General features: G+C 43.6%; 1 protein-coding gene across 12 annotated transcripts in view; it reads left to right on the top strand.

Annotated features, from left to right (window-relative positions):
- Positions 1–2,901: 2,901 nt before the first annotated feature.
- adgrl2a (adhesion G protein-coupled receptor L2a) overlaps positions 2,902–24,266 on the top strand; it is an 89,233-nt gene continuing 67,868 nt past the window's right edge. For 6 of the 12 annotated variants that reach the window (XM_029500588.1, XM_029500580.1, XM_029500581.1 and 3 more), the window contains exons 1-2: positions 2,902–3,541; positions 23,230–23,407. In XM_029500588.1, coding sequence (XP_029356448.1) covers positions 23,332–23,407 — 76 coding nt within the window. In that variant the 5' untranslated portion in view covers positions 2,902–3,541; positions 23,230–23,331. The remainder of the gene's footprint in view (positions 3,542–23,229; positions 23,408–24,266) is intronic. The other 6 variants (XM_029500586.1, XM_029500585.1, XM_029500584.1 and 3 more) reach the window with 3 other exon arrangements.

Consider the following 24,266-nt stretch of genomic DNA (forward strand, 5'->3'; position numbering starts at 1 on the left):
TGACTTCTTTTTAATTGCTTCCTGTCTGCTGGGTCAATTATGTGTCCTGGGCCCTTTTTTTTGGAGGGGGGGGGGGCTCTACCAGCATTTCTTGTGAACAGACAGAGTGATTAAATAACTGAAATTTGAGCAGAATGATGAGATCACTCATTGTGACTTGATTTGATATTTTACTTGGTGTGCCAGCTCACAGCACACGTTGATTCACATTTAGACAGATATAGTGAGTGTGTTGAGGAGGGGCTGTTCTGGGAGGTAGTTGATCTTTCTTTGGTCTGTTTTTTGAAAAAAGGGACAGAGACCGAGAAACTGTTGATCTCAAAAGGCTGAAGTCAGTCTTCTTTTATCCGTTATTGATTTGGGGTCAGATGCAGCTTGGTGTAAGTACCCTGTCGCTGTTATGCTTCACGGAAAATATGAGCCTAAAGAAAAGCACTCAGAAGATTTATCAGTAGTCGGCAAGCAGATGAAAAAACACATAAAAACACCTTTTCATTAATTTATGTTAATCCACTCATTTCTAATTAACCCCAGCAGCTAATTGAAAGCAAAATAATGTCTGCATCAACCTTTACTGAGGATTCTGCTTGTCTCCAAAATGTTTGGAAGAGAAAAATCTGAAATAAAACATCCTCACTGTAGCTGTCATCCCATGTTGAAATCCCACAAACCGCTTTTTACAGGAGGGCTTTAAATAATTTACATTATTTATGACCAAATTGGCCCCAAATTGAAGTTGAACAACTGACTGGAAAGGTTTGTAAAGTGTTCAGACTCACACAATTAACATTATACCCAGTAGAAATAAAAGAAATGAGCTAATACAAGCCCTGTTGCCTCCTTAAATCAGATCTGTGCCCAGTTCATCCCGGGCGAGAAACAGGGCAGCTCCTGGAAGTGCAGCAGAAGTCAGGAGGAAACTACATGCTGCATGGTTACCCATGACTACATAAATATTAACCGAGCCTCCGCTGTGGAGAGGGGCCTTCTTTGATTAGGAGTCTGCTCTGAGAGTTGGATATTCAAGTAGGCCACTAAAGCTAGCTTGACGCAAATTGATGAGAGAATACTGGAGGAAAAAAAAGAAAAGAAAAAAGTTGGTGCAATTGTGATGTGGAAGAGTTTCAGTTAGTTTGATGCTGAACAAGCTGGATGCATGCAGGCGAGGAAAAGGAAGAAGGAAACACAACGAGCTTCACTTTGAGCTTTGAGAGAACTACAGGACACAACCGAACTCAGGCTGAGCTCGTCTGGGTCAAACTCAGAGAGGACGAAGGTCAAAAACGATGGACGGAGCGGCTTTGTTAATTGTGCTGTGGAGCGTACGGCCCGGCCACGTCGTCGTCCACCAGTGAGGGGGTCAGCAGCAGCGGTCCTGTGACTGGTCATGTGTGCCTGAGATGTCAATCATGTGCAAATATTTTGGGAAGGAACCAAAAAGCATTGTTAGGTGAACAATTGAAGGTTAAGAGGCAGGCTGGGAGCCACATGGGAAACGAGGAGATGTTTGGCTGAGGTCCGTCCGGAAATATAATTATACCTGATATTTAAAATGAAATGGCCGTTTTTGCTGTTTGTTTTTCACACTTTGAATGTGTTGAGGCCGCCGCCATTTATCACGCACCATTTGGCGCCGTCATTGTAAGATATGACTATTAGAGTTCATCATAAACCGTTTATGTCAGCAGTGCCAGGTGGTCTTGGTAAAGATTACTGTACAGTTTTATTTTAGCTGGTCGTGAATTTGGTTTGTTTGTTCATTCATTCATCTTCTCCCTCTTATCCGTTTTCCAGGTTGTGGTGGGGGGGGGGGGGGGGGTCACCCTGGACAGGCCGACGGTCTATCACAGGGCCGTGAATTTGGTTTTTGAGTGAATTGTGTTCATGCAGAAGAAAAGTAATACAAGTCTAATGCCCTCTGTTGACAATATGAGGAAGCAGATTTAAATAAATTCATCCAGAATGGCCGTTTAAGCAGTTCATCACCGGAGTCATAGAGACACCACATGTGTTTTTAGTCTCAGCTTATAAATAAACATTCCTCCAGATATGGATACCTGCCACCGGGTGACCTTTTCATACATCTGTTTTCTCTTTTTTTGTCCCTTGCAACAAAAAAAAGTCTTTATTATTATGTAAAATTATGCTTATGAAAACATAAGTCTGTCTCTCTCCTGCATTCACCTTCACCTGGCAAACATGACTCAACTCACCATTCCCGTACTGAGTGAAAGACAGTTTTTATTGAAGCCAGGTGTGGACCCACGTCCTGTCTGATAATGTTTCTGGGCAGAATTCCTCAAGCGGATCATAACACATCCCGAGTCTCCAGCAGATGCACAAATCAACATAACAGATGTTTGTTGTTTGTTTATAGACTTTTTTCCCAAAGACGGAGGCTTTATGGAAAACCTGCAGCAAAAATAGTGAAAAGTGTTGAATTGTTCCTGATGTTTTAATGAAAGGCTGGGGCCTCCAAATCAGGAATCTGAATTCACATGAATCACCTGAATTTTTACAATGGATGCTAATTGCAGCTTACAGTAACGTTCCCTCGGCTGCTTCATGAATCCTGGATGAGAGAAGTCGAAGGGTGAAAGAAAGAAACTGCGAGAGAAACACACACCAGCAGAAAGGTTGACCACTGCTGCTCAGGCCTGTTATCCAGTCTGGGGGGGTCTGACTGTATTTCCATGTTTCTTTTGATGCTTGGTAGTATTACGGTAAAATGAGTCCTCTGTCATTGGTTGGATAGTCTTTTGGGGGGTGGGGGGGGGTGTCCTGCCCAAGAGGAAGCCAGTGTTGCATCTCTAAACAGTAAAGATGAAGGTTGAGGCGGGGGGGGGGGGCTGAGTCGAAAACCGCCTTCATTTTTAGTGTGATGTGAAAAATCTGCGCTGAGTTGCCGTGATCAGTCCGCTCTGCTCTGGCAGTCCATGCCGTGTTTTGTCGGAGTCCTCCGCTCAGACGGCTCCTGCAGACGGACGCTCCTCCGCCGCACTGGCGCTGTTTACTGGAGAACCAAGTGGAGAACCAAGTGGAGAACCAAGTGTGTGAACACTGAGCGGGATCTTTTCCAGAGGAGAGGCCGCTGAAACTTATCCAGTCTGCACGGCTTCATCCGGCAGCGTCAGCCGAGAGGAGCGGCGGCTGGAAGTGACCGAGGAGCGGAGCTCAGGTCCCCGTCAGCGGACACTGAAACAGAAAGCCCCCCCACCTCCACAGTCTGTTTGTCCCCTTACCTTTTTTTAAATTTTACTTTTTTTGTTGTTATCTGTTGGAGCCGAGACGCGCTCAGGAGGACCCAGAAGAGCCGGAGCGGCCATGGGAGCGTGTGTCCGCTGCGGGGGAATGTACGGGCTGAGAGCCGGACCTGCCGCCTCGTAGCTCGGCCTCTGTCCCGGACCGGGGGAGCATGCATCAGACCTGCAGGCTGACTGTGTCCGCTGCAGAGGAGCTCCCATCACACTGACTTCTTTCATTTTTACTGTCTCACTACATTTCTGCCTCGTTTTTGGCGTCACTGCTTTCCCAGAAAAAGGTAAGACAAGTTCTGTCCTCCTGCTCCAGAAAACAAACGCAGACCTTCAGCAGGACTAGTTGCTGCCTGCTGGTGTAACTTTTCTTTCTCTGCGCTGCCTTTTGTTTTTAGGACAGCACATTACCAAAGTGTCATTCTTCCTTTAGGCTGATTATCAGAAGTAATAAAGGTCAGATTTTACTAAGAGGCGGGGATGGGGGGCGGTTTGAATAATGAATGTCTCCATTTTTATCCATTTAAATAGTCAGAAGGGTTATTAAAAAACTGCTTAATGAAAACATAAGCAGATGTGGATTGATCTGTTCGGCTGCAGAATTTGGTTGAATGGAAACTATTTAAAAAGTGTGTGTGTGTGTGTGTGTGTTGGGGGTGTATTGGAGGAGGGGGGCAGCGCGTTTGCATGAATCAGAACATGTAGGTCTGCATTTAAGTGGAATTTCAGCCTGTAAAGTTGAGGTGGAGTTCTGTTTAATCCACGGAGGGTCTTGTTGGTCTGAATGGGGATTTATGCTGGAAGCTGTGACCTGAGGACCGATGTCTAATTCTTTAGAGCATTCACGGGCTAATCCATTATAATTGGGGACCAGGCTATTTGTCCAAAGGAAGAAAAGGAGGGGGTTAAAAAAAAATCAGTGAAGCTTCGCCTACAGAAGCAATGATTAGTTCTGGCCGGAGATAGCTCATGATGCAATGGGCCACAGTCGGATGGATCAAAAAAGCCAAGCAGGGGAATAAAAACGAAAACACGCAGAAACAGGAGGCGGAATTTTGCAGCTTCACTCAAACGCAGTCGGTGCAGAGGGGCAGTAAAATTAGATCTTCTTACTGCGCATTTATTATTTAGACCTGATGATTCCGATCTTGTCAACCATGTGTTAAAGAGTCAGGCAGCTGAGGCGCACATGCGGTGCGCTGCGCTGCGGTGTGCGCCTCTCTGTCTCTCTCTCCCGGCCTCAGAAGCATCAGAAGCCGGTGAAGCAGAGCAGCGGAGCTCAGGAGTCCTTTGGTGCTACGGGCATAAATCCCCCCCCCCCCTCCCCTTTTTTTTTTTTTTTTTTTGCTGCTTATTGTTTTTTGTTGTTATTGTTGCTTTTTTGTTGTGGTGTGTGTGATCTTTAGAAACAGAGCTGAGAATTCCTGCTTGGATTAGTGTCCATGAATGTGTCTCTAAAGCTCTCTGTAGGGCACATTCATGTGTCGTGGAGACGAAACACTCTCAAATGTGACATTTGTTGTCGTTGTTTGTTTGTTTTTATTGAATCTATATTTAAATGATCAAATGAAGGGGTGATGCTGCACAGCCCCCCTTTTCTAAGACTTCATCCTGAAGGTGATGAAGTGGCTTCATCAGCCTCAACAGGGCGACATTCAGGCCAATACAAAGGCAAGCCAGTGGTGAATAAGTCTTGAGTTTTTGGGAGAGTGTGTGTGTGTGTGTGTGTGTGTGTGTGTGTGTGTGTGTGAAAGAAGCCAGACTTTTATCAGCTTCAGGGACAACGCTGCCCCTTCAAGGCTCTTTATGGGAGAATCCCATTTTCACATGTTGGCGTACAGAGAGAAAGAAAAAATGTTTGAATTAATAGAAGTGCAAATTCCAGCTGTTTGGAGTGAACATATTAGCATATCAAAGTGGTCCGAGCCCTGCCACAATGGAACAGTCGTATTTTCTGCCACAGCTTTTTTTTTGTTGTTGTTTTTGTTTTTGTCTCCCTCGGCTGAGACCGAAAGGCTGGAGAACGTGTGTGAGCTGGTAAAACTGAAAGACTCTTCCTCCCCCGTACTTGTAAGTAGGTCTGTGTGTAAAACATAATCTCTCTTGAATTTGTTTATGTGGTTGTGTAGGAGAGTGGCAGCTTTTACACAACAGGGTAATTCTGCTCTGACTCACAGAGTAAATAACGTGTATTGTAAGGTAAAAAATAAAATAAAATGTAATAAAGACCAGACACCATTTTAGATTCCTCATTGTGGTTTATTGTTGAGATAATTTTTAGGTTTTTCATCATAACAGTTGCAAAAATAGTTATTCCATCTGTCAGCGTCTGAAAAACAGGTGTACCTCCAGTCAGCAGAGGTTACACAAACTACCGGAGGGCGGATTTCAGAAGGAAACTGTCTTCTCAAATGTCTGCTTGCTTGATATCTTTAGCTCGAGCATGCCATTATGAGCATTTTAGCGTTGAGGCCGGCTCGAGAGAGCACCTTTTTTCAGTCTGTAGCCTTGTTCCAGTGGAAGTGCGTCTGGTTTCAAAGAACTGCAGCTGCTCTTGATCTGCTAGAGAACCAGATTGCTTCTCTTTGCCTCGTGCGTTCATCGCAGCTTGGCGGATCAATACGGCCCGGCGCAATCCACTATGTGTGTTTTTTTGGGGGAGACGACGTGCGACGTATCACTCGATTCACAACTCTTTATCTCACCCCTCTTGCAGCTCACAAGACTCTCAAGCCAGAAAGTGTGAGCGAGCGAGCGAGCGAGTGAGTGAGTGGGTGTGAATGCATCAAAATTTCTGCTATTACAGGCTGTTGCTTCATTTTTTGCTGAGAAATTGCAGTTGATTTTTTTATTTTTTATTTTTGTGCGCCCCCCCCCCCCCCCTCCAACCCCGCCCGCCCCGGAACAGCAGCTGAGGTTTTGTGTTGTCTACGGATATCTGGCTGGTGCGTTAAACACATCATAACACAGCTTTCATTGCTTCTCCTAATTTTTAAATTGCAATAACAAGCCCGGAACTTCCACTCTGGCTTTATTAAGGTAATTTGTTCTGGATTTAATGTGATTTGAGTTCACACGCTGACCAGTGCCAGCATTCGCTCACTTTGTCTCTCAAGCGTTCATATCCGCCTCATGTCTTTGTGCGAGCAGCGATTGGCGCGTCCATATGACTGATTTAAGGGTTGCATTGTGGCTGGATGGATTCTTTCTGTCTGCATTACACTGTAGGGATGTTGGGTTTTTTGTCCACAGTAAACACCAATTTCAAGCTCTTCCTTTTCATTTTTCTTTTTTTTAATTCCCTAGCATCACAGCCTTTGATAGCTACCACTTTCCAAAGGATGAGGAACAATATCAAGTTGCATTTCTTCCAAATGACGATGTTAGCGCTTCTATGGCAAAATTGGGCAAATGGAGGAGGTTGTGTGTCAGAAGTTGAGGATTGCAGGGAGTTAAAGCATTTAGATTTACATCCCGTTGCTTTGTTTGGCACATAAATTGTGGGTTTGTGTTTTCAGATGCAATCTTTTCTGCTGTTAACCACCTACATGGAGCCATACTGTGCGGATAACTGCTCGCCATTAAAGCGAATAAACAAGGCTGTAAAAGAAAGCTATGGCAAATTTGATGCAATGTGCAGGCCTTTGGTGGGCCGGAATACCTCCCCTTTCATGACTGATTTTATTTTACGATTGGCAATCAGTAAAACGCTGCGCGCCAGTGTGTTCCCCTCCCTGCCATTTTGTGAAACATTTGTTTCCACTTGCCAAAGGCCTCTGGTGCAGCAGGGGACTCGGTACCCCCCGAAATGGCAGGTGAAACTTTCTGCTTGCCTAAATAATTTCCCAGCAGAACATTACGCTGCAAGGACATGGGCGGCAGAAAGAAGGGGTCAATTCAAACTCGGGTGACAAGGAGCAACATGGATATTAGCTGGTGGCTCCAGAAGAGCTCTGTGCTGTGGTTAAGTGGCAGCCTCCCTGAGCTTATCTGGCATCTCCTGTTCATTGCCTCACTCATTCTGCGCTCCTTGAAAAGCTGTTTAGGAGAAAAGGGAAGTGCAAAGTGCAGAAATGGGTGGCGAACAGTCCCGTCCCGTGGCCACCAATCGACGTGTGCTGCACGCTGACCTGCTTTCTGATCGCAGCTCTCGTATTTTCACATCGTGTTGAAAACAATGAGCTCGGTATCTGATAAGATAAGCTCTGTGCTGATGGTGCTGAGTGTTACGGTCACTCCCAGTCTGAGCAGGAAATGTCTGCCAATGAAAGAAATCTAAAAAATAACTATCAGAATTTATCAGCAGGGGAGGATTTTTTTCATCCTTTTTCCACGTTATGGTTTCACAGACAAAAAAAGAAAGAAGTAGTTTGGATAATTATAAAATTACAACATATTTATAATGATTGAAAAGTGCTTAATTGTTTTCATAATTACATTTTAAACATGATACTTGTTTTACTTGTTCTCATTTAATTTGTGACATTTTTTCTTTGTTTTTTAATTTAAAGATGTAATAATACACTCGCATTCACACACACACACACACACACACACACACACCAACCCCGCCTCATTCTTTGTGCTATGTGAACAGAACTTGTCCTTATCTGTGCACAGCTGCAACACTATTTGGGAAAATATTCAATTTCTGTGTGACAGAGGAGAACCTGGGAGGCAAGGCTCTGAGCAAACAGCAGTTATTGCGGCTCTGCCATAGCAGCCGAGAGCAAGGCCTGGCTGGGAGAGAGGGGGGATCTGCGGACGTCTGCCAGGGGAAGAAGTAATGTCTCGGCTGGATTATAGGAGAGCGAAGCACATCCACACTTAAAAGCCCCTTTTCCAACAAGACAGGGCTGTTATTTAGGAATGGTGTGGGTAAACACGCCGGGGCAATATATCCCCTCCATATAGGCAGCTGTTGTCCTTGACAATTGTGACTTATTGCAAGTGAGAAAAGTTTTACTTCCTGTTCCCTTTTTTTTTTTTTTTGCTATTATTATTATAATTTTTTTAATTATTTTCATGTTGGGCTGTGGGCGTTCTTCAGTACATTCAGACTGACATCATCCCAGCGAAGTGCAAAACTGGTAAGCAATACTCAACATCAGGATGTTATTTTATTTTGTTCAAATGGAAAATATGCTTTTTCCCTTATTTTTTTTTTGTTAAATAATTTTTATTATTGTATTACTATTATTATTTATTTTGGTGTTGTACTCTGGACTCATCTTTGCTATCTATTTCTATCAACTGATTTGCATAAACGGCCTATTGTGTATTGTGTTGCATGCTATTTAGCAATTAAGTAAATTTTGATATTAACTTTAAACCAATCTGAGAGAGCACCATCCAGAAGTAAGAATAACTCACTAAATCTACATCAATTTAAAAAAATGTTGGATTAAAATGGAAAAAAACGGGGAACAAACAGAAGCGGTTTTAAATTCAGTAAAAATATATTGCTTGCTAGATTTAGCTTTAGTTTTTATGTTGGAGTGCAGTTTGTGGTGATTTATTCATTTATTGAAATTTTTTTTATGACCAAATAGAACAAACGGTAAGCGGGGGGGGGGGGGGGGGGGCGTTGAGGTAAATCCACTTCAAAACAACACGCACAGGTGAATTAGCAGCTGTTATATATATGTGCGTCGCCTCATGTTTTATTCTATACGCTCATTTTGGTGATCTGGTTTGGCTGCTTTGGAAGTCTTCGATAAATGAATAAATTTTATTGTACAGTATTTAGTTGGGGGACTGTGGAAGCTTTTGCTCTTGGATTGTTAGTTGCCAAGTCAGACGGAGTTGAGCGTCTGGTCTGGGAGTTTCAGAGGAATATCACAGGCATGCTAAGTTGCTGAAAACTAAGCTAATCAACAAAATAATTGTCTGTTCAATTGCTAGCATGCCAGAGACATCAAACACAGCTGAGGTTGAAAAAACAATCAAATTATCTCTTAATGATTGCTCATGCTGACAGATGAGCGCTCGTGAGCTGGTTCTGTTTGGAGGCGACATATGTAAAAAGGAATGAAGTTCTGTGTTGGCTCACTCGTAAATTGTCTGTGCACTTTTTACAATTTACACAGATATCTATCATCACCTGTAATGAAAACAATTTTATCTTATTATGTGGTTTTTGGCATTGAAACAGAGAGAAATGTATTAGTCTATTAATTTTCTGCAGTGAATCATGAATCCTGCTGCTTTTATCCTCCATGTGTGGTCCACAAGAAATCTTTCTGTTTCCTCTGCAGACTAAAGTTTGGCCCCGTTGTCTGCTCTCTCTCTCCCTCCCTCCCTCCCTCCCTCTCTCTCTCTCTCTCTCTCTCTCTTTCTGTCCATTTCTCCCTCCCCCATCATCCCCCCCTCCTTCTCTTTCTTTCTCTCTCTGCGTAGATAATGTCTCTGCAAATGATTTAACCGCCTTCGTTGAAGCTCCTTCCAGTAATTGAACAAGCAGAGACTGGGTGCTTTACAGGAAAACAACAGTCATATTATCTCAGATCTCCACTCCACTCTCGAGAATCAACGAAAGACTTCAGAACCCTTTTGGATTGGACTTTTTGTGGAGTGTGTGTGTGTGGAGGTTTGGGGGTGCTGAATTTCAAGAAAAGGAATCAGGTTTGCAACCTCTTCTTTAAAAAAAAAAAAAATAAATAAAAAAAAAAGAGAGCGAAAGAAAGAAGAAGAAGAAGAAATCACAGGTAATTTGAAATGGGTGCCATTTATTTTCATTTTCTGTTGGCGAGATGTATTGAAAGTGGCGCGTGATTGTTATGCATGTCTTGGCAGATCCACCTGGGGGAAAGTGCAGCCTTGGGTCGTGCTTGGTTGACTTGAGAAGCATGCGTTAGAGAGCGAGAGAGAGGGGCTCGGTTATAATTCATCTGAAATCCGTTTTGCCACAATAAAAATACTTGAATGCTGCGTTAAAATAATTTCTGCTAATTAAGTGATTTTTATGGTATTAAAAATCAACACATTAGCATGTATGCATTATTTACATATTATTGTTACTATGCTTTGGAGGGGAAAATATCCTGGCGTGACCTTACGTCTCAGACCTGCACATTTCGGTGGTTGCTTCAGGTTGGAATCTGTTTTGTCTTGTTTTGGAGTTTTTTGGCTTTGATTGTGCAGCCGTGGAGTAGAATTGACCTTATGTGTCAGAATGAGTTTTTTCTACGCCTTGTTTCATACAGAACACTCTTAGACTGAAATGGCCTTAGGAGGAGTTGTTCTTGACAGAGATGCATTGTTTCAGGCAGCCAATAAACCATTGCACTGAGTGGCTACATCTGTGAACCTCATCTTGACTACAGTGTGGGGCTAGCAACAACACGGCAACTGTCACAGCTGCACCTGCTGCTGTCTCAGTACAGAGCCTCCCTCTCTGCTGCCCATAGAGCCGCATCACTCTTCTCTCCGTGACAAGCCAGAGGCAGTAGTCGCTGGCTTGGGTCAACTGGAGAGGAGCTTCTTGGGAAAACATTAGAAAATAAGAGGACAAAAAACAGGTATTAAAATGATATTAATAAATAAATGTAAAAAAAAATAGGACTTGGCTTTGTAGGCGGTTTGGAAGGAAATTCTGCATTTACTAAACAGCATGATTTAAGTGTGCCGGCTTAGTTAAACCTGACCAACGCTCATTATCTAACTACCACTGTGGACTATGATGCCTCCATAATATTTTAATGATGAATGCAGATAAACAGTGCACAGACACACACACACATAAGGCCCTGCTTGTGTATTTAGGCCATTCAGAAGATGATCGGAGCAGCTAAGAAGAGATTCAGGAGCATTAAAGGCTTTTAAATGGTGAATGTTCTTAGTGTTTGCCACGCTACTTGTTAGAAGTCACAGAGCAAGAATCTCACATTGAAGTAACACAACCAAACTTCCACTTATGTGGTTGACTGGATACCTGAAAGAGCAAACAAGAAGCAGGAAGTAGATTGCAGAAAATGACTATTGGATCATTGGACATCATAACAGAGCCATCACACCGTCTGAGAAAAAGATTATTGCAGGGAACAATGCTGAGGGGATTTACAGCCAGGAGAAGTGATGCAACATGTCCACTTTTCCTGCTTTCCTGCCAACTGAATGTAGGAGTGTGAACAGCAATGGAGGGACTTGAGGAGTGGGTCTGACGTGAATGCAGATAGTGTGGGATTAACGCAGGGGGAAGATTGAGCGACAGTGGCCAGTGACTTCTCTTTACAGCTTTGCTTGTACAGCTGTGCCAGGCCTGGCATTCACTGCTGCCTGTTGGAACCAACTCCTCCTCCACGGCCGGGCGGGGGGGGGGTGCTTGGTTTTAGGTAATGAACATCTTAAATACTGCAGATAAGTTTGGCCGCTGAATGTGTGTGTGTGTGTGTGTGTATTATTCATTATTCATATATTTATTGTGGAGCTGGGAATGCTTAATATTGACACCTCGGTGTGTCTGCACAGGGAGAAGACACGCAGGCTGCCCTAATCATTCATCATGCCTCCGCCTAAATGAGGTGTGAGGCATCTCTGCTGGTGTGAATTCTGCCATAAATCACACATACCCTGACTGCTTTAACCATTAGACTGACCTGTTTGTCCAAAGCAGCTATTCAGTCCTCAGCTCTGCTTTTAGTGATTAAGATGAGTGTGACAACTGCAGCTTCCTCTTCACACCTGGTGTGTGATCAGTGGATGTGAGAACCCAAGAGGGAACCGAGTTGGGCTCAAACTGACTCGGACTGGCCACGTTAAAGATTCCCTGAAATCAGGAAGGCGGCCTCCACAAAGTCATGATTATTGTTCGCATTATCGTTATAATTTTTGCTCCTTTGATTTTATTGCTGGGCCATGTATCAACGCCTCATGATAAACGTTAGCTAATGGGTTTCTAAATGGTTTATTCAGTTTAAGAAGTACAAGATGTGTTTTCAGTCCATAAAGGAGCATTTTAATCCACCACAGTCTATCTGACACACTCTAATCACTGAATTTCGGCACACAGTTTTTCTTGTAGAACGCAACATTTAGACAAAAAAAAGAGAGATGCGTTTCAAATTTCCTTCCCGTTTGTCAAAGCACTTCTGAAATAAATGTAGATGTGAAATCAGCCATGTTAAACTGCGACCCATCAGCTGCACCGGCGATGAAATTCTTGGATTTACGTGGAGAGCCAACATATAATTATTATTTGTTTTTAATTTGGAAAAAAAAGAGAAGTTCTGTTTCTGGTTTCACAAATTGTTTTACGCAGCTGACTAATGCTACAAATACACAATCAATAAAGCCTGAAACGGCTTTGGACGCAGACACTGATCAGTCAAAATGAAAAGATGAGAAAGGCCACATCGACACGGGAAAGCCAATTTTTCAATCTTCATCTTCCATAAAAAGGCTCACCTTTATTTTTACATCTACGAGAAATGAGGTCAGGAGCAGGGTGTTTTTGTGCTGGTGAATCAGCCGATGTTAAAATCAAAACCGAGGTCAAATAATGACCAGGCAGAAAGGTCTGAGCAGGCTGCACAAATTCTCAAGCACTGCATCTGTGCCAAGCAACGCACGCTTCACTTTAGCTTCAGCGGCAGCAGCTGAACCAATGTGATGAGTGCTATTCTCTGGTAGTTGATGGAAATGGGGGGGGGGGGCCGCTGTATAAGGAGGACAGTAAAATTGGGAGGAGGGGGTAGAAAAGGGTGCATTTTTCTCGTTTCCAAAAAAAAAAAAAAAAAAAAAAAGTGGAGCCAATGGCGTTTCTGTCATTCATCAGCCTGAGCTGATTACTAGTGAGTCTGGAGTGAGCTGACAGGATGTAGCTCCTGCAGCCATTACCATCAGAAATAGGTCCTGCAGGCCCGGGGGGGGGGGCGGGGGGGAAGCTGAGGCTCCAAGAGGCCGAGACCTGCCTAAAGGAGGGAAAAGTTTGCTTGTGCTTTGCCTGATAACATCTCTCCGTGCCGTGTGGAGGTGGGGTGGGATATTTTGTTTAGATATTTAACGTGGCTTTAAAAGTTCTGCCTGTGATGAACTCTGGGAACTTTTTGTTGCTACAGGACAAAAGCAGAGATGGCGAGACAGTGCAGCACCTACTCACTTATTTCGAGGGCCGAAAAAGACAAATAAACCTTTAACTCTCTCGCCTAAAAAAGGCTGGTGGCTTCCTGTGCATACGCTTGGAGGGGGAAAGGCGACGGGGGTGCAGACATTACTCAGGGACAGACCAAAAATATTCTGAAGACACTCTCGGCTGCACACTTGGCATTTAAACTTAAACAGAAGTTAAACATTTTGCGCCGAGACAGAAAAGTGTAATGAAGCTTTCATAAAATGATTAATACAACTGGAGCATGCAGAGATAGCCCCAAACAATAGTCCTAATTGACGCTGTAGATATTACGTATGAAACAGGAGAAGGGTGCCGGTTAAATATCTCTGGCTCCCTCGTACTGAGAAAACTTGTGGATTGTTCAGCCCGGCTAACTAAAAAGCATCACAATGTGTTTACGTTAAATAAATTCGTATCACACTTCATTAGCTTGTGTGTTTTCCCTGACACTGAGAAGAATGACTAAAGCCAAATGTTACAAATCTCCACGGCAGCCCTCAGTGCTTTGCACTGAAACGAACAACACCCTTATAAATTATATAAACCCTTCTGCACATTAGTGAGCGTGTGTCACTGTCACGCGTCTCCTTTATGCCATCATAAACTAATTATGCACAGTGACACCGGTTGTTGATTATGTTAACAGAAATGGTTCAAGCGGAGGTAAAACTCCCCTCCATGATATTATCGAGCAGATATTTTAGGATAATTAACACATTATCTTTCATCTACACGCCTCTGATTGGTGCAGCGTGTTAAGAAATGCCTCACTGAGGAGACTTTCCCTCCCAAGCAAGTGTAACCTTATCACGCACACTCCATATTCATCGTGAGTCTTAGTCAATATTTTGAATAACTTAGAGCTGCAGCACTTACACTCGGGGGCGGCTGGTCGAGCTGGCTGTTCACTAATGTGGACGTTCGATTCTGTGCTCCTCCAGCCTGCGTGTTGGAAGTGTGGGCAAAACACCGAACCCTGCAAAACGCCCCAACTGGATGTGTGTTGGTGTAAAGTGTCATACAAAGTGCTCTGAGTGCTGTATGAATGCAATCCATTTACCATTTCCTTCAGTGGATTACCCTTCCAGAGATACAGAGATTAAAATCTCCGCTTTGCACTACCTGCAGCGCCGCAGTTCAAAGGTGTGACCCACGCTATCGTTTGGCGGAGCAAGAAATTGGTCAACCTTTTCCGAGCTTTTTGGGGAATTTGAATCCCTTTGGTATTCAAAACAGGAGAGCCTCATAACGGGGAGATAATTTCCCAGTAAATGTTCTATCGTGGTCTGTTTGACAGTCTCCTGTATCTTCCTTCTCGTTCTCCTTGTGTCTTTAGATTTCCTGACTCCGGTCCAGTTATTCAGAAGGAGGGGGGGCGAAGAAGAGAAAAGAAAGCCCTATTTGCCCCCTCCCCACCACCACACAACCCCTCCGTTCCCTATGTTATCACAGAAGAGCAAACACATATTAAACATACACAAGGTGCAGCAGCGGCGATTGCTGTATCTGCTGTCCCACTGTGGGTGGCGGGGGACGATAACATAAGCCACCAATTCATTTACATATTTTTTTTTAATCATGTCAAGTCGAAATCATGGACAGCTGGGAACAGGGGAATATTCTTGAAAGGGAATGTGTTGTTTGTTAGTTTTTTGTTTTTTTTTTGTGACATACTGTAGTGCTTTTTAACAAAATATGCTGAACATTATATTTTTATAATTGTCCCTGTTTTGTCATCTCTCACCAGTCGTGTGCAAACTACTGAGTGTGAGCCAAGTGTTTGCTCTCATCCAAACTGAGGCTGAAACTTGTCATATTTAAGTATCTCCTCTCCCCCCTCAATACCAAAGTGGGAGGCTGCTCCATTGTACAGTGAGCCGGCAGGGAGGAGATGCTATAGCCACCTTAGTTATTAAAATAGGGGGGCTGGAATGAGCCAATCTGTGCTTGTTTGCATCACAATCCCCCTCACAGTGCTGAAGTTATGCTAATGAACGCCGTAGAAAAGGCTCAGCCCCAAACTGTCCTCTCTCTTTCACAGCTGAAGGTGGAGAGAGGCCAAGGATTAGTGACACTGAAACTGCACATGAGTCTAATGATGCAGCCTGAAAATTCAAAACAACTTCATTTACTATTTTTGGTCGTGCTGCTGTGTATAAATATGGCGTTCGACACTTTTGTGTTTCCCTCCCCCCCCCACCTTCTTATCTATTCATGTTGTTGTGTATCCGAGCTTTATTTCTCAGCAGCAGCTAAATGCCTTTTAGACACTGTCTTGACATGTGCCTTTGGAGACAAAAAAAAGGCCAATATACCTTCATCAGGTTTAACAAGCACCATTACCTGTCAGGCCAGTACTGAGTGAAGATTTAGGGCTGACAAGTGATTGCATCTAGGAAAGACTGCACCCACTCCTTTTGTTTGAGCTCCCTGACGAGAGACATGGTGCTATACCTTGTTTTAGCTTGACATACGCCGCTTCCCCTACCTGACAAAAGGCACTCATGCCATCCTTTAGATTGAAAATAGATACAGCAGCACTGGGACAGAAATGTGCTACAGTAACTCCACTCCACTGCTGAAATCATTTGTAGAATAGCTCCTGCTGTAAGGGTAAGAGCATTTTCTTTTTCTTTTCTTTTTTTTTTTCCTATCTTCTATTTTAGTGTGATTGTGTGCCGTTCTTTATTTGCGGTTGTGTTCATCCTTCCTCTGAGGCACAGAAAGGTTAAAAGCCTCAATTAGACACCGAGCCAAGGTCGGACGCATCATGCACGATGCCTCTTATCTGAAAGAATTAGCACCCTTCAAAAAATCTAAACATCCACCACTCTGGAAACACAATCACTGCTTTCTAAAAATGCTCATGCATTTTCAGGACATCTAGGCAATTTAAAGAGGAGTGCCTTTCCCGAACAAATGTGCACGAAGAGAAAGAAATGCATTGTAGACGGATGCTCAACTGAAATGAGGAGGTTAATCCAGGTAAAAGCTATTATTTAGCCACTGTTAAATATGACACTCACAAAGGAGGAGATGTAGCTCAACAAGCAAAGCAAACAAAGAGAAGAAGGATTTGGGGCTTTTTAGACTATTGAGAGATGGATTGTGCAAAACAGACTGTGACTCAATATCAGGATTGTACATTCCAAGAAACTACAGGATTTACTTAATGACACATCTTTCATTGAATATAGAGTAAAAACACCCCACCCAGTCTGTAATTTTTTCTTTTGGCCCCTGAGATAATCTCTCAGTTTCTCTTTTGTTTCTCAAATATCCCAGATGAGGAAAGACGTGGATAAATAGCTTCTTCTTCAGGTTTTGTTTTGTTTTGTTTTTTTTTTCCCTGCTCGCTCCCCCCTCCATTTTGCTTCACACGAGTCATCTTCTCCGTTACCTCGTTACCTTGCTCATGTTTTCTGCTGCTGCCCGCTATCTTAAAAATTAATCATCCTGTTTAATAACGCCTCACGATCACAGTGCATTATTGATGGTGAAGATCTTAATAGAAAGCATAGAGTGGGGTTTTTAACCATTCAGAGGCTCATTTTTAAAGAGGCAAAGGGATGGTGGGGTGGGGGGGTTACCAGTGCTGCTCACTGGTGCATATCATTGTAAGTACAGCACATTGTTTTATAGATTAAAACCAGCTTAGGTGCATCAGCCCAAAAAGGCCTCCATCCCTTTTCTGCAAACAAGCAACGCTGTTTTTGACGTGTGGCAACACAAGAAAAATAAATAGGTTACACAAGCGGCACAACTCAGTAACAGCTTTTTCACAGAATGTGACCCCAGTGAGCAAATCTGACCTCCACTGGTTATTTATTTGTTCGCCATTGTTTCAGGTCTAAGCAGGCTGACATTCATAATTCAAACTCTTTTTTTTGTTTGTTTGTTTTTTTATTTGTTTTTTATTTACTTTACCACCTCACAGTTGTGTGTCGCTGTTTTGTTTTTTTTTTTTGTTTTTTTTTTTTGAATGAACGGGTTGACGGCGTGCTCGTGCTGAATTTAAAGACTTTGGGAGAAAGTATGGGCCGACTGCAGAGCTCAGTATGTGCTATCCCAGATTTGTTTTGTCCCATTTAACCACGAAAACCTGGATCACACATCAAATGTTTCTTTTATGGCGTCTTAATGTGGTTTCTGAGGAAAAATCCCGGACTCATTCGTGGAGACGTACTAAGTGGTCCAGGTTTCTGGACAGAAGGCTGGATGCTCCATATTGCACAGGCTCTGTGTATTCCAAGGTGAATCGTGCCGTGTCAAGGACTTATTGGACTTGATTGGCAGGTTCTATCACTATGAGATACCCATATAATGGCAGGGCTCCCGTTCCTGACCTTCCTATTTATCTTGCTGTATTAATGTCAGCCTATTAATTTGTAAGCGGAGGAACATTTGGCAAAGACACGTTTAACAGCCCTGGCTGAATCATTCTTATCTCAGCCGACCTGAAAGGAATAGTTTTGTGCTATCAGCAAGTGGAAATGACATTTTGAAATTTCATTCGAGATAATCCACTTCACTTCCCAGTAAAACATCAAAATTACAAATCAAAATGTATGGAACTTGCATTAAAACTTTGTCACCGTGGTGAATCATCTGGTTATAATCCACGTGGACAGACAGGTGTAGGTATCTATCAGCGTTAATGGGATTTCTGTAGCATTGCTAAAGTGATTATGAGGCCAAGGATTTAATATATAATCAGGCAGACACCAACATAGCCCTCACTGCCAAAGGACAGTTGAAAGGTATGAGATGCATGTGATTAAAAAAAAAATGTATATGTACAAATATATTGACATTTTTCATCAGGGAATATTCCCAGACAAACGTATAAATCGATTTTTTCCCTATCATGGATTAGTTTTTTGACAATGCGTCCATAAATGTCTTGATGAGGAGCAGTGTTCCAGAGTTTGGCTCATGATTGCTTTATTTGGTAGCCATACGCCCTGACCAATGGGGAGTGCTCTAATCAATTAATGGAGTGGCTCATAAAAATGATGAATGGCACAAACAGAAGAGCAACGAGCACGACAAGCGCTGCGTCCAGGTCACGTGCTCCGGGTTTTGCCTGCTGCTGCACTTTCCGTGGACGTGTGGGCCGCCTAACGGTTCATTAGACGTAAACATTACAATCTGCAGCATTAAAAAAAAAAAAAAAGCAAACAAAAAAACTCTTTTTTATGCCCTCTCCCGTGATGACATGGTTTGGATAATACCTGTGACTGCAAGGGATAAATAAAAAAGAAAATTGCGATCTCTTACATTTAATTTTCTCACACAATCTTATAAAACAGCTTTACAGAAGAACCTCCCTCCCTCTCTAAAAAGAAGCTGTCTTTTCACAGGGGGGGGTCAGGGCTTGTGTTTGGAGCTCCAGCAGTCAAACAGTGTTTGGTTGGGTGTCATTCAGCTCCTGCAGCCCTGTGCTGCCCCATATCTGACTCAGCTGGGCGGCTCCAGACTCCGATCACCGGCTCAAGCGCTTCCCTTTCTGGAGTGCAGATTTTCTGATTCACGCTTGCAAATTGTACATTTTGAGCAGCGTCAAAGCCGGATCTCCATCTCTTTTGGGAATATATCTCCTCCACGGCTGAGGCTGAGTGCTCTGTAACCGAGCGTCACGTCCCCAAGTTGTTCAGTTTTTCCCTCAAAGTGGGCAAAAGAACCGGAGATAAGAGGAGTCGTATAGTATGTATGAATTCATGTATGAGGATGCTGTTGGGAAAACCCAACAGAAACCAAATGTGCACCCCCCCTCCCTCCCCATTCAACATGTGGTGGTCTGTTGGTTCTGATTTACATTTCAGTGAATCCCCGGTCCCATATTTCCCTTCCTTTGCATCCCTGTGATGTTCCGTGACAATTAACATCCCAACTCTTTCTTGGGGTTTGTTGAAAGCTCAGGGGCTAATTCAAGGGTCAAGCAAGACTTGCAAGCTGTCAGTCTTTCATTGTAACCGGAGCCTCCCCAGCCCTTCCACCCCCTCTCAGGTCCTTTATGCTGGGTCCCCCCGCCCCCCCCCCACCTCCCCCCATTCTCTCAGACCTCGTTTAATTGAATGGCCCAACTCTTCCTCTATTCTCTCGTGGCCCTCAAACGGCTAGAGAGGGACAACCAGGAGCTTTGTCCTGAGGAGCCCGGCATTCTTTCACATCTGCCTCTTGTTTTCCGACCCCCGCCGCATTCAAATTTCAAACTGTCCTTTTCAATCAACCCTCCTCCCTTCTCTTTTAATAACCTCCATTCTTCCTCAGTTACTCAGCCTTTTTTTTTTAAGCCCAACAGATCTGCCACATTTCACAATATTGTCACTGGGTTGTCAGTTATTAAGCATTCTGCTGTATTGTGAATATATCAAGTACACATATGTTTAAAGCCTGTGGGCTCGGGCCCCTGTGGATTCTCCATTTCTCTGAGTACTTAAACATCTGCCCTGCAATGACTTAATATTTAGGCAAAACAGTGTGACGCCTGTTGACATTTTAGCAAATCTGTGCTTAACAATCACAGAACGTTGCCCTGATTTTGTGTCTCGTCTATGATGGTCTTCATCATCTTGCCCCCCCCAGCAACCCGCATTTCCCGTACAGAACTCAAAATGCCAGCACAATAACGCGTCCTTGCAGATGCTAAAACACGTCCTGAGAGCAACAGCCGAGTGGAGGGCTACTTAAGAACCCAGTCGAGACACGATCATCGGCGGTTTCCTCTTTTGCACAAAGCAGGAGGGAGAAAAGAAACCCCCAGCTGAGAGGGGAGACCTGAGCGCGTTTAATGAGAGGAATGGTATTCCGGCAGTCTCCCTCCTGTCTGAGCCTTTGGTGTCTCCGTATGTTAAACACTCACAGCATGATACAAAATATATTAAAGTATAGGACTGTTATCATGGATTTACAGAACACCCATACACATGTACTCAGATCAGCATTCTGCATTTTTCTCTTGGCAGGGGGTCTCGACTGCCTCGGAGGAAGAACTGTATAAAAGCATCTTGTCTTTTTGTCTTTGCATTCTGACGCAGGAAGTCTGCTGCTTCCATTTTACACGAGCACAGATGACAGGGAAGAAGGAGTAATCATGTTGATTCAACACTGTTATCTCAGGCTGAGGATTATAATAATGATTAATATAACGCTCCACCAATGTAAGGGAGCGTACCGGTTATTTCAGCTCCGGTGCGAAGGCCGTAACCCGGTTATCTCATTCGTGTCAATGTCAAAAGACAAGCAGGATGTAGCATCAGTCTTTGAAAATGCATTTGGCACGTACGACCTGTCCTTTGGTGTCTTGTGTTTTGATGCTGTTCACGAGGTCACAGAAGGAACCAGATGGAAAGTGGGACTATATCTGAAATAATGAAAAGTCTGGGGATGGGTTTGGAAAACAAAGCTCATTTTTAATTGATTGACAGCGAAGCAGATGTAATGCCAAAGCTAACACCTCGACCCCGTGGGTGAATCGGCTCTGTGGAATCTGACACTTAAAAACAATTAACACAAAAGAAATCTGCTCCTTTTTCCTGTTTGAATGCAGCCAGTCACACATCTGTCTTGACTTTTTTTAACTCCGTGTTATTAGGGAACGATCCATGTAAATGTTACAGTCAAACTTTTCTTCTAATTGAGTTTTCACAGTGAAATACTTTGTGCTGGACAATGTACTGAACGGGACTCGAATGAGATCACACGCATTTGCACGTGTTGAGATCTAAGTATTGTCGATCTCACTAAGTGGACACAATAACAGAGCTAAGACATTGTGTTTGGATGAGGATCCTTAAGCCTATATGCTTACTGTACAACCTCATTGTGGAGACAATCGGCTTAGGGCCTCATTAGACTGTTTAGATCCCGAGTGTCGGCTGATAACACGCAGCCACTTGGATGATAAATTTAATTGGTGCCACATGAACTGATCCACAACAAAAAAGGGAGGGGGGGGTGAGAGTTTTGTTGGAATCCAATATTAGGTCTCCGTGGTAAACTTTCATTGGAGGAGTCTGGTAGCTGCATATTAGTCCATCGAAACTGAATACGGCTACATTGCTCTGCTCCTGTTAACCTCTTTTAAATGGCTCTGAAATTAGAGGTCTCAGGTGAGGTGTAATGTCATACCAGATGAGCTGATTATGGCAGGCTTAATTATAACTTTGTTGGCTAATGTGTGTGTGCCACATGTTTTCTCGGGGATGAATTATCAAGCTGTCTGAGAGCTCAGACAAAACAGATCAAAGACTCCTCGGCCCGTCTTTAACCTCCACTGACGGATTCAGATGAAGCCGCCTCTTGACTGTATATGACCAACAGAATTCCTCTGTCTTTTCAGTCGAGCTCTCTTGTTATCTGTCGGTATGATGTATAACCTTCAGGTCTTTGAATCCTGATGAGAAAAAAAAACAAAACAAAACAGGAATGTTGTTTTTGAATGTGCCGTAAAAAGGAGAAGGGGGGGGGGAGTTCTAATGGGGTCCTGTGTGCCTCGTTGCCGGAGTGATGCCGTATCCCATGGCGAATGTGCTAATGGTCGATGGGAGTGAGAGGACTGAGCTTAGCCCAGCAGTGTAAACACACAGACAAAAGGGAGCCGCGAGTTGTGAGACACATGCCTGGGCGTGCAGGTAGGCATTAGGTTTCACCCTGCGCAGCCCTGCCACTGTATCCATGACAGGGAGGAGGCCATTTGCTTTTGTAGCAGAAGAGAGCAAAAACAAACAAGCAAACAGATTAGTCAGAGAGGGACAGGTATGGATGAGGCTGAGAGGGGGGTGGATGTGAGAGAGAGAGAGAGAAAGGTGGGGAGGGGCCGGGGGAGATAAGGGCTGAGAAGTGACCATTTGCTGGGTAATGTTTCTTTATTTGTTTGTTTGTTTGTTTGGCCGGGGATGGAAGGAGGCTCTGAGTATCAGTCAGATAGGATCTCTGTTCCTTTTGAACTTTAGCTTAAGGAGAAGTGAAATGTCAGGAGCAGAAAAAAATCCACTTAAATAACACAATGCAGGTCATTTCAAATGTTAATGTGACTGGCCTACAGACACACACACACACTGGGAAATATTCTATGTTGGTGGCTGGACTTTCTCAAGATAACTCACGAGAACATGAGCATCTGTTCAAAGAAGTGAAAGTATATATCCACCCTGTTATGAAATATAGTTTTTCCATTGATTAGTCAAACAACAGCCGAACTCATGCAAACCAAAATGCCTGCAGCAGGGTGGAGGAAAGTGGCTGATGTTCGCCATCATCTCACATTTAATGTTACTGTCATGTAATGTGACTTTTCTGGTTACAGAGTGGATGGATTCAGCCCTCCGTGTCTGTTTTAACTCTGGAAACGGGAAGTCCCGGCTCACGGTGAAATTACACTGAATCCATCAGTGTCCCGTTAAAAGTTTATGGACAGAAAATAAAACATTTGAATGTACATTTCATGGGGGTGGAAAATATCATTTGAGTCAGCCTTGATAAGGTTAGTATCGCTTGCGGATCACAATGAGATGGACAGGGCCGGCCTTATCTGCTGATTCCTCCCCCCGCCCCCCTCCCCTCCTCCCTGCTAGTGAAATGGTTAGCATTCAGCTGCCATTAAGGGATTTCCCCTCTCAGGATTATTGACCTTCTGGGCTTATTTTAGAGGCTTGCATGGCTTTGTAGCATTTCACAGCTTAAGGTTTGTCACATTTCTGCAGTGGAATGTAAACGCAGCAGCATCAAGTGCTTTGGGATTTAAAAAAAAAAAAAGTGGCGGATTGGCTTCGTATGTGAAATCACTCAGGGATGGAGCTCACACATGGAACACAAGTTCACCTGCCCTGGATTGAGCGCTTCTCTCTGTCTGCTCCACAGGTGAGAGGATCAATGATGAGCATCCCTGAGACCGGACTTCTTTAATCAGAACCTCCAAGTCACAACACAAACCCCACCGAGAAACCACCAACACCAGGTGCCATGGCATGCTCCCTGTGGAAACTACACACCTTCTGCTGGTTTCTCATCACGCTGGCCCAAGTGCACTCCACAGAGGGTAAGTACACATGACACTGTCATCTCTGTTTGTACGAAAAAACACCACATTTCGCGTTTTCTGAACGAGACTCAATGGCAGCTGGTGCCAGGAATTGTATTATGTTACTCTTGAATTACTTAAGAGTATAGCATGAGCGGGGAAATTGTGAGTCAAGCCAGAGCTGCTCTTCTGGGTGCAGGCAGTGCTTGTGTAAGTAATGCAGCTCTGAGGACAGTGGGCACAGGCAGATGGGGGATAATCTTGAGTGGTTTCATTAGTTGGTAAATTGTGATTTGCCTGAGATTTTCTGCTTGAAAGCGTCAGTTGTTCCCAGTGGCATCAGAGCTGGATCCATTTGTAAATTCTTCGCTAAAATGCTCCGTCTCGTGGCAAGCTCACACAGATTTCACACCTCGAAAAGTAAAAAGCTCCAACGTGTTTTAATCATAGTGTATTTAGCTCGCATTAAATCAGTTTCAGCAGTCGCATAATTGCTAGATTTTTGCATCCAAACCATATTTTATAAGCTGTATCCTGTACACATTAATGTTTAATCAGAGAAATAGTGGTACAGTACTTTGGCTGTTTGATGATTGGATTTTGAATAACACAAAGTTGGCGTCTTTTCATTGCAATATATCAGAAGAGCCGTTACAGATTTGGTCGGCCGCTGCCAACAGTTTAAGCTCGAAGCCAACTGTTCACTATACCTGCTTTATTGATTTTTTAAAAACTCAATAACGTAGGCTTATTGATTCAAGTTTGGAAGGTAATGATTCCTCAAGATGCTTAATTTACACTGTAGCAAGTCGCTCTGGCAAGATATGCGATATCGTTCGTGTCTCCCGTGTGTCATCTGGCTTGGATTTCATCCTTT

Source organism: Echeneis naucrates, chromosome 4, assembly GCF_900963305.1.
Source record: "Echeneis naucrates chromosome 4, fEcheNa1.1, whole genome shotgun sequence".
Taxonomy (NCBI): Eukaryota; Metazoa; Chordata; class Actinopteri; order Carangiformes; family Echeneidae; genus Echeneis; species Echeneis naucrates.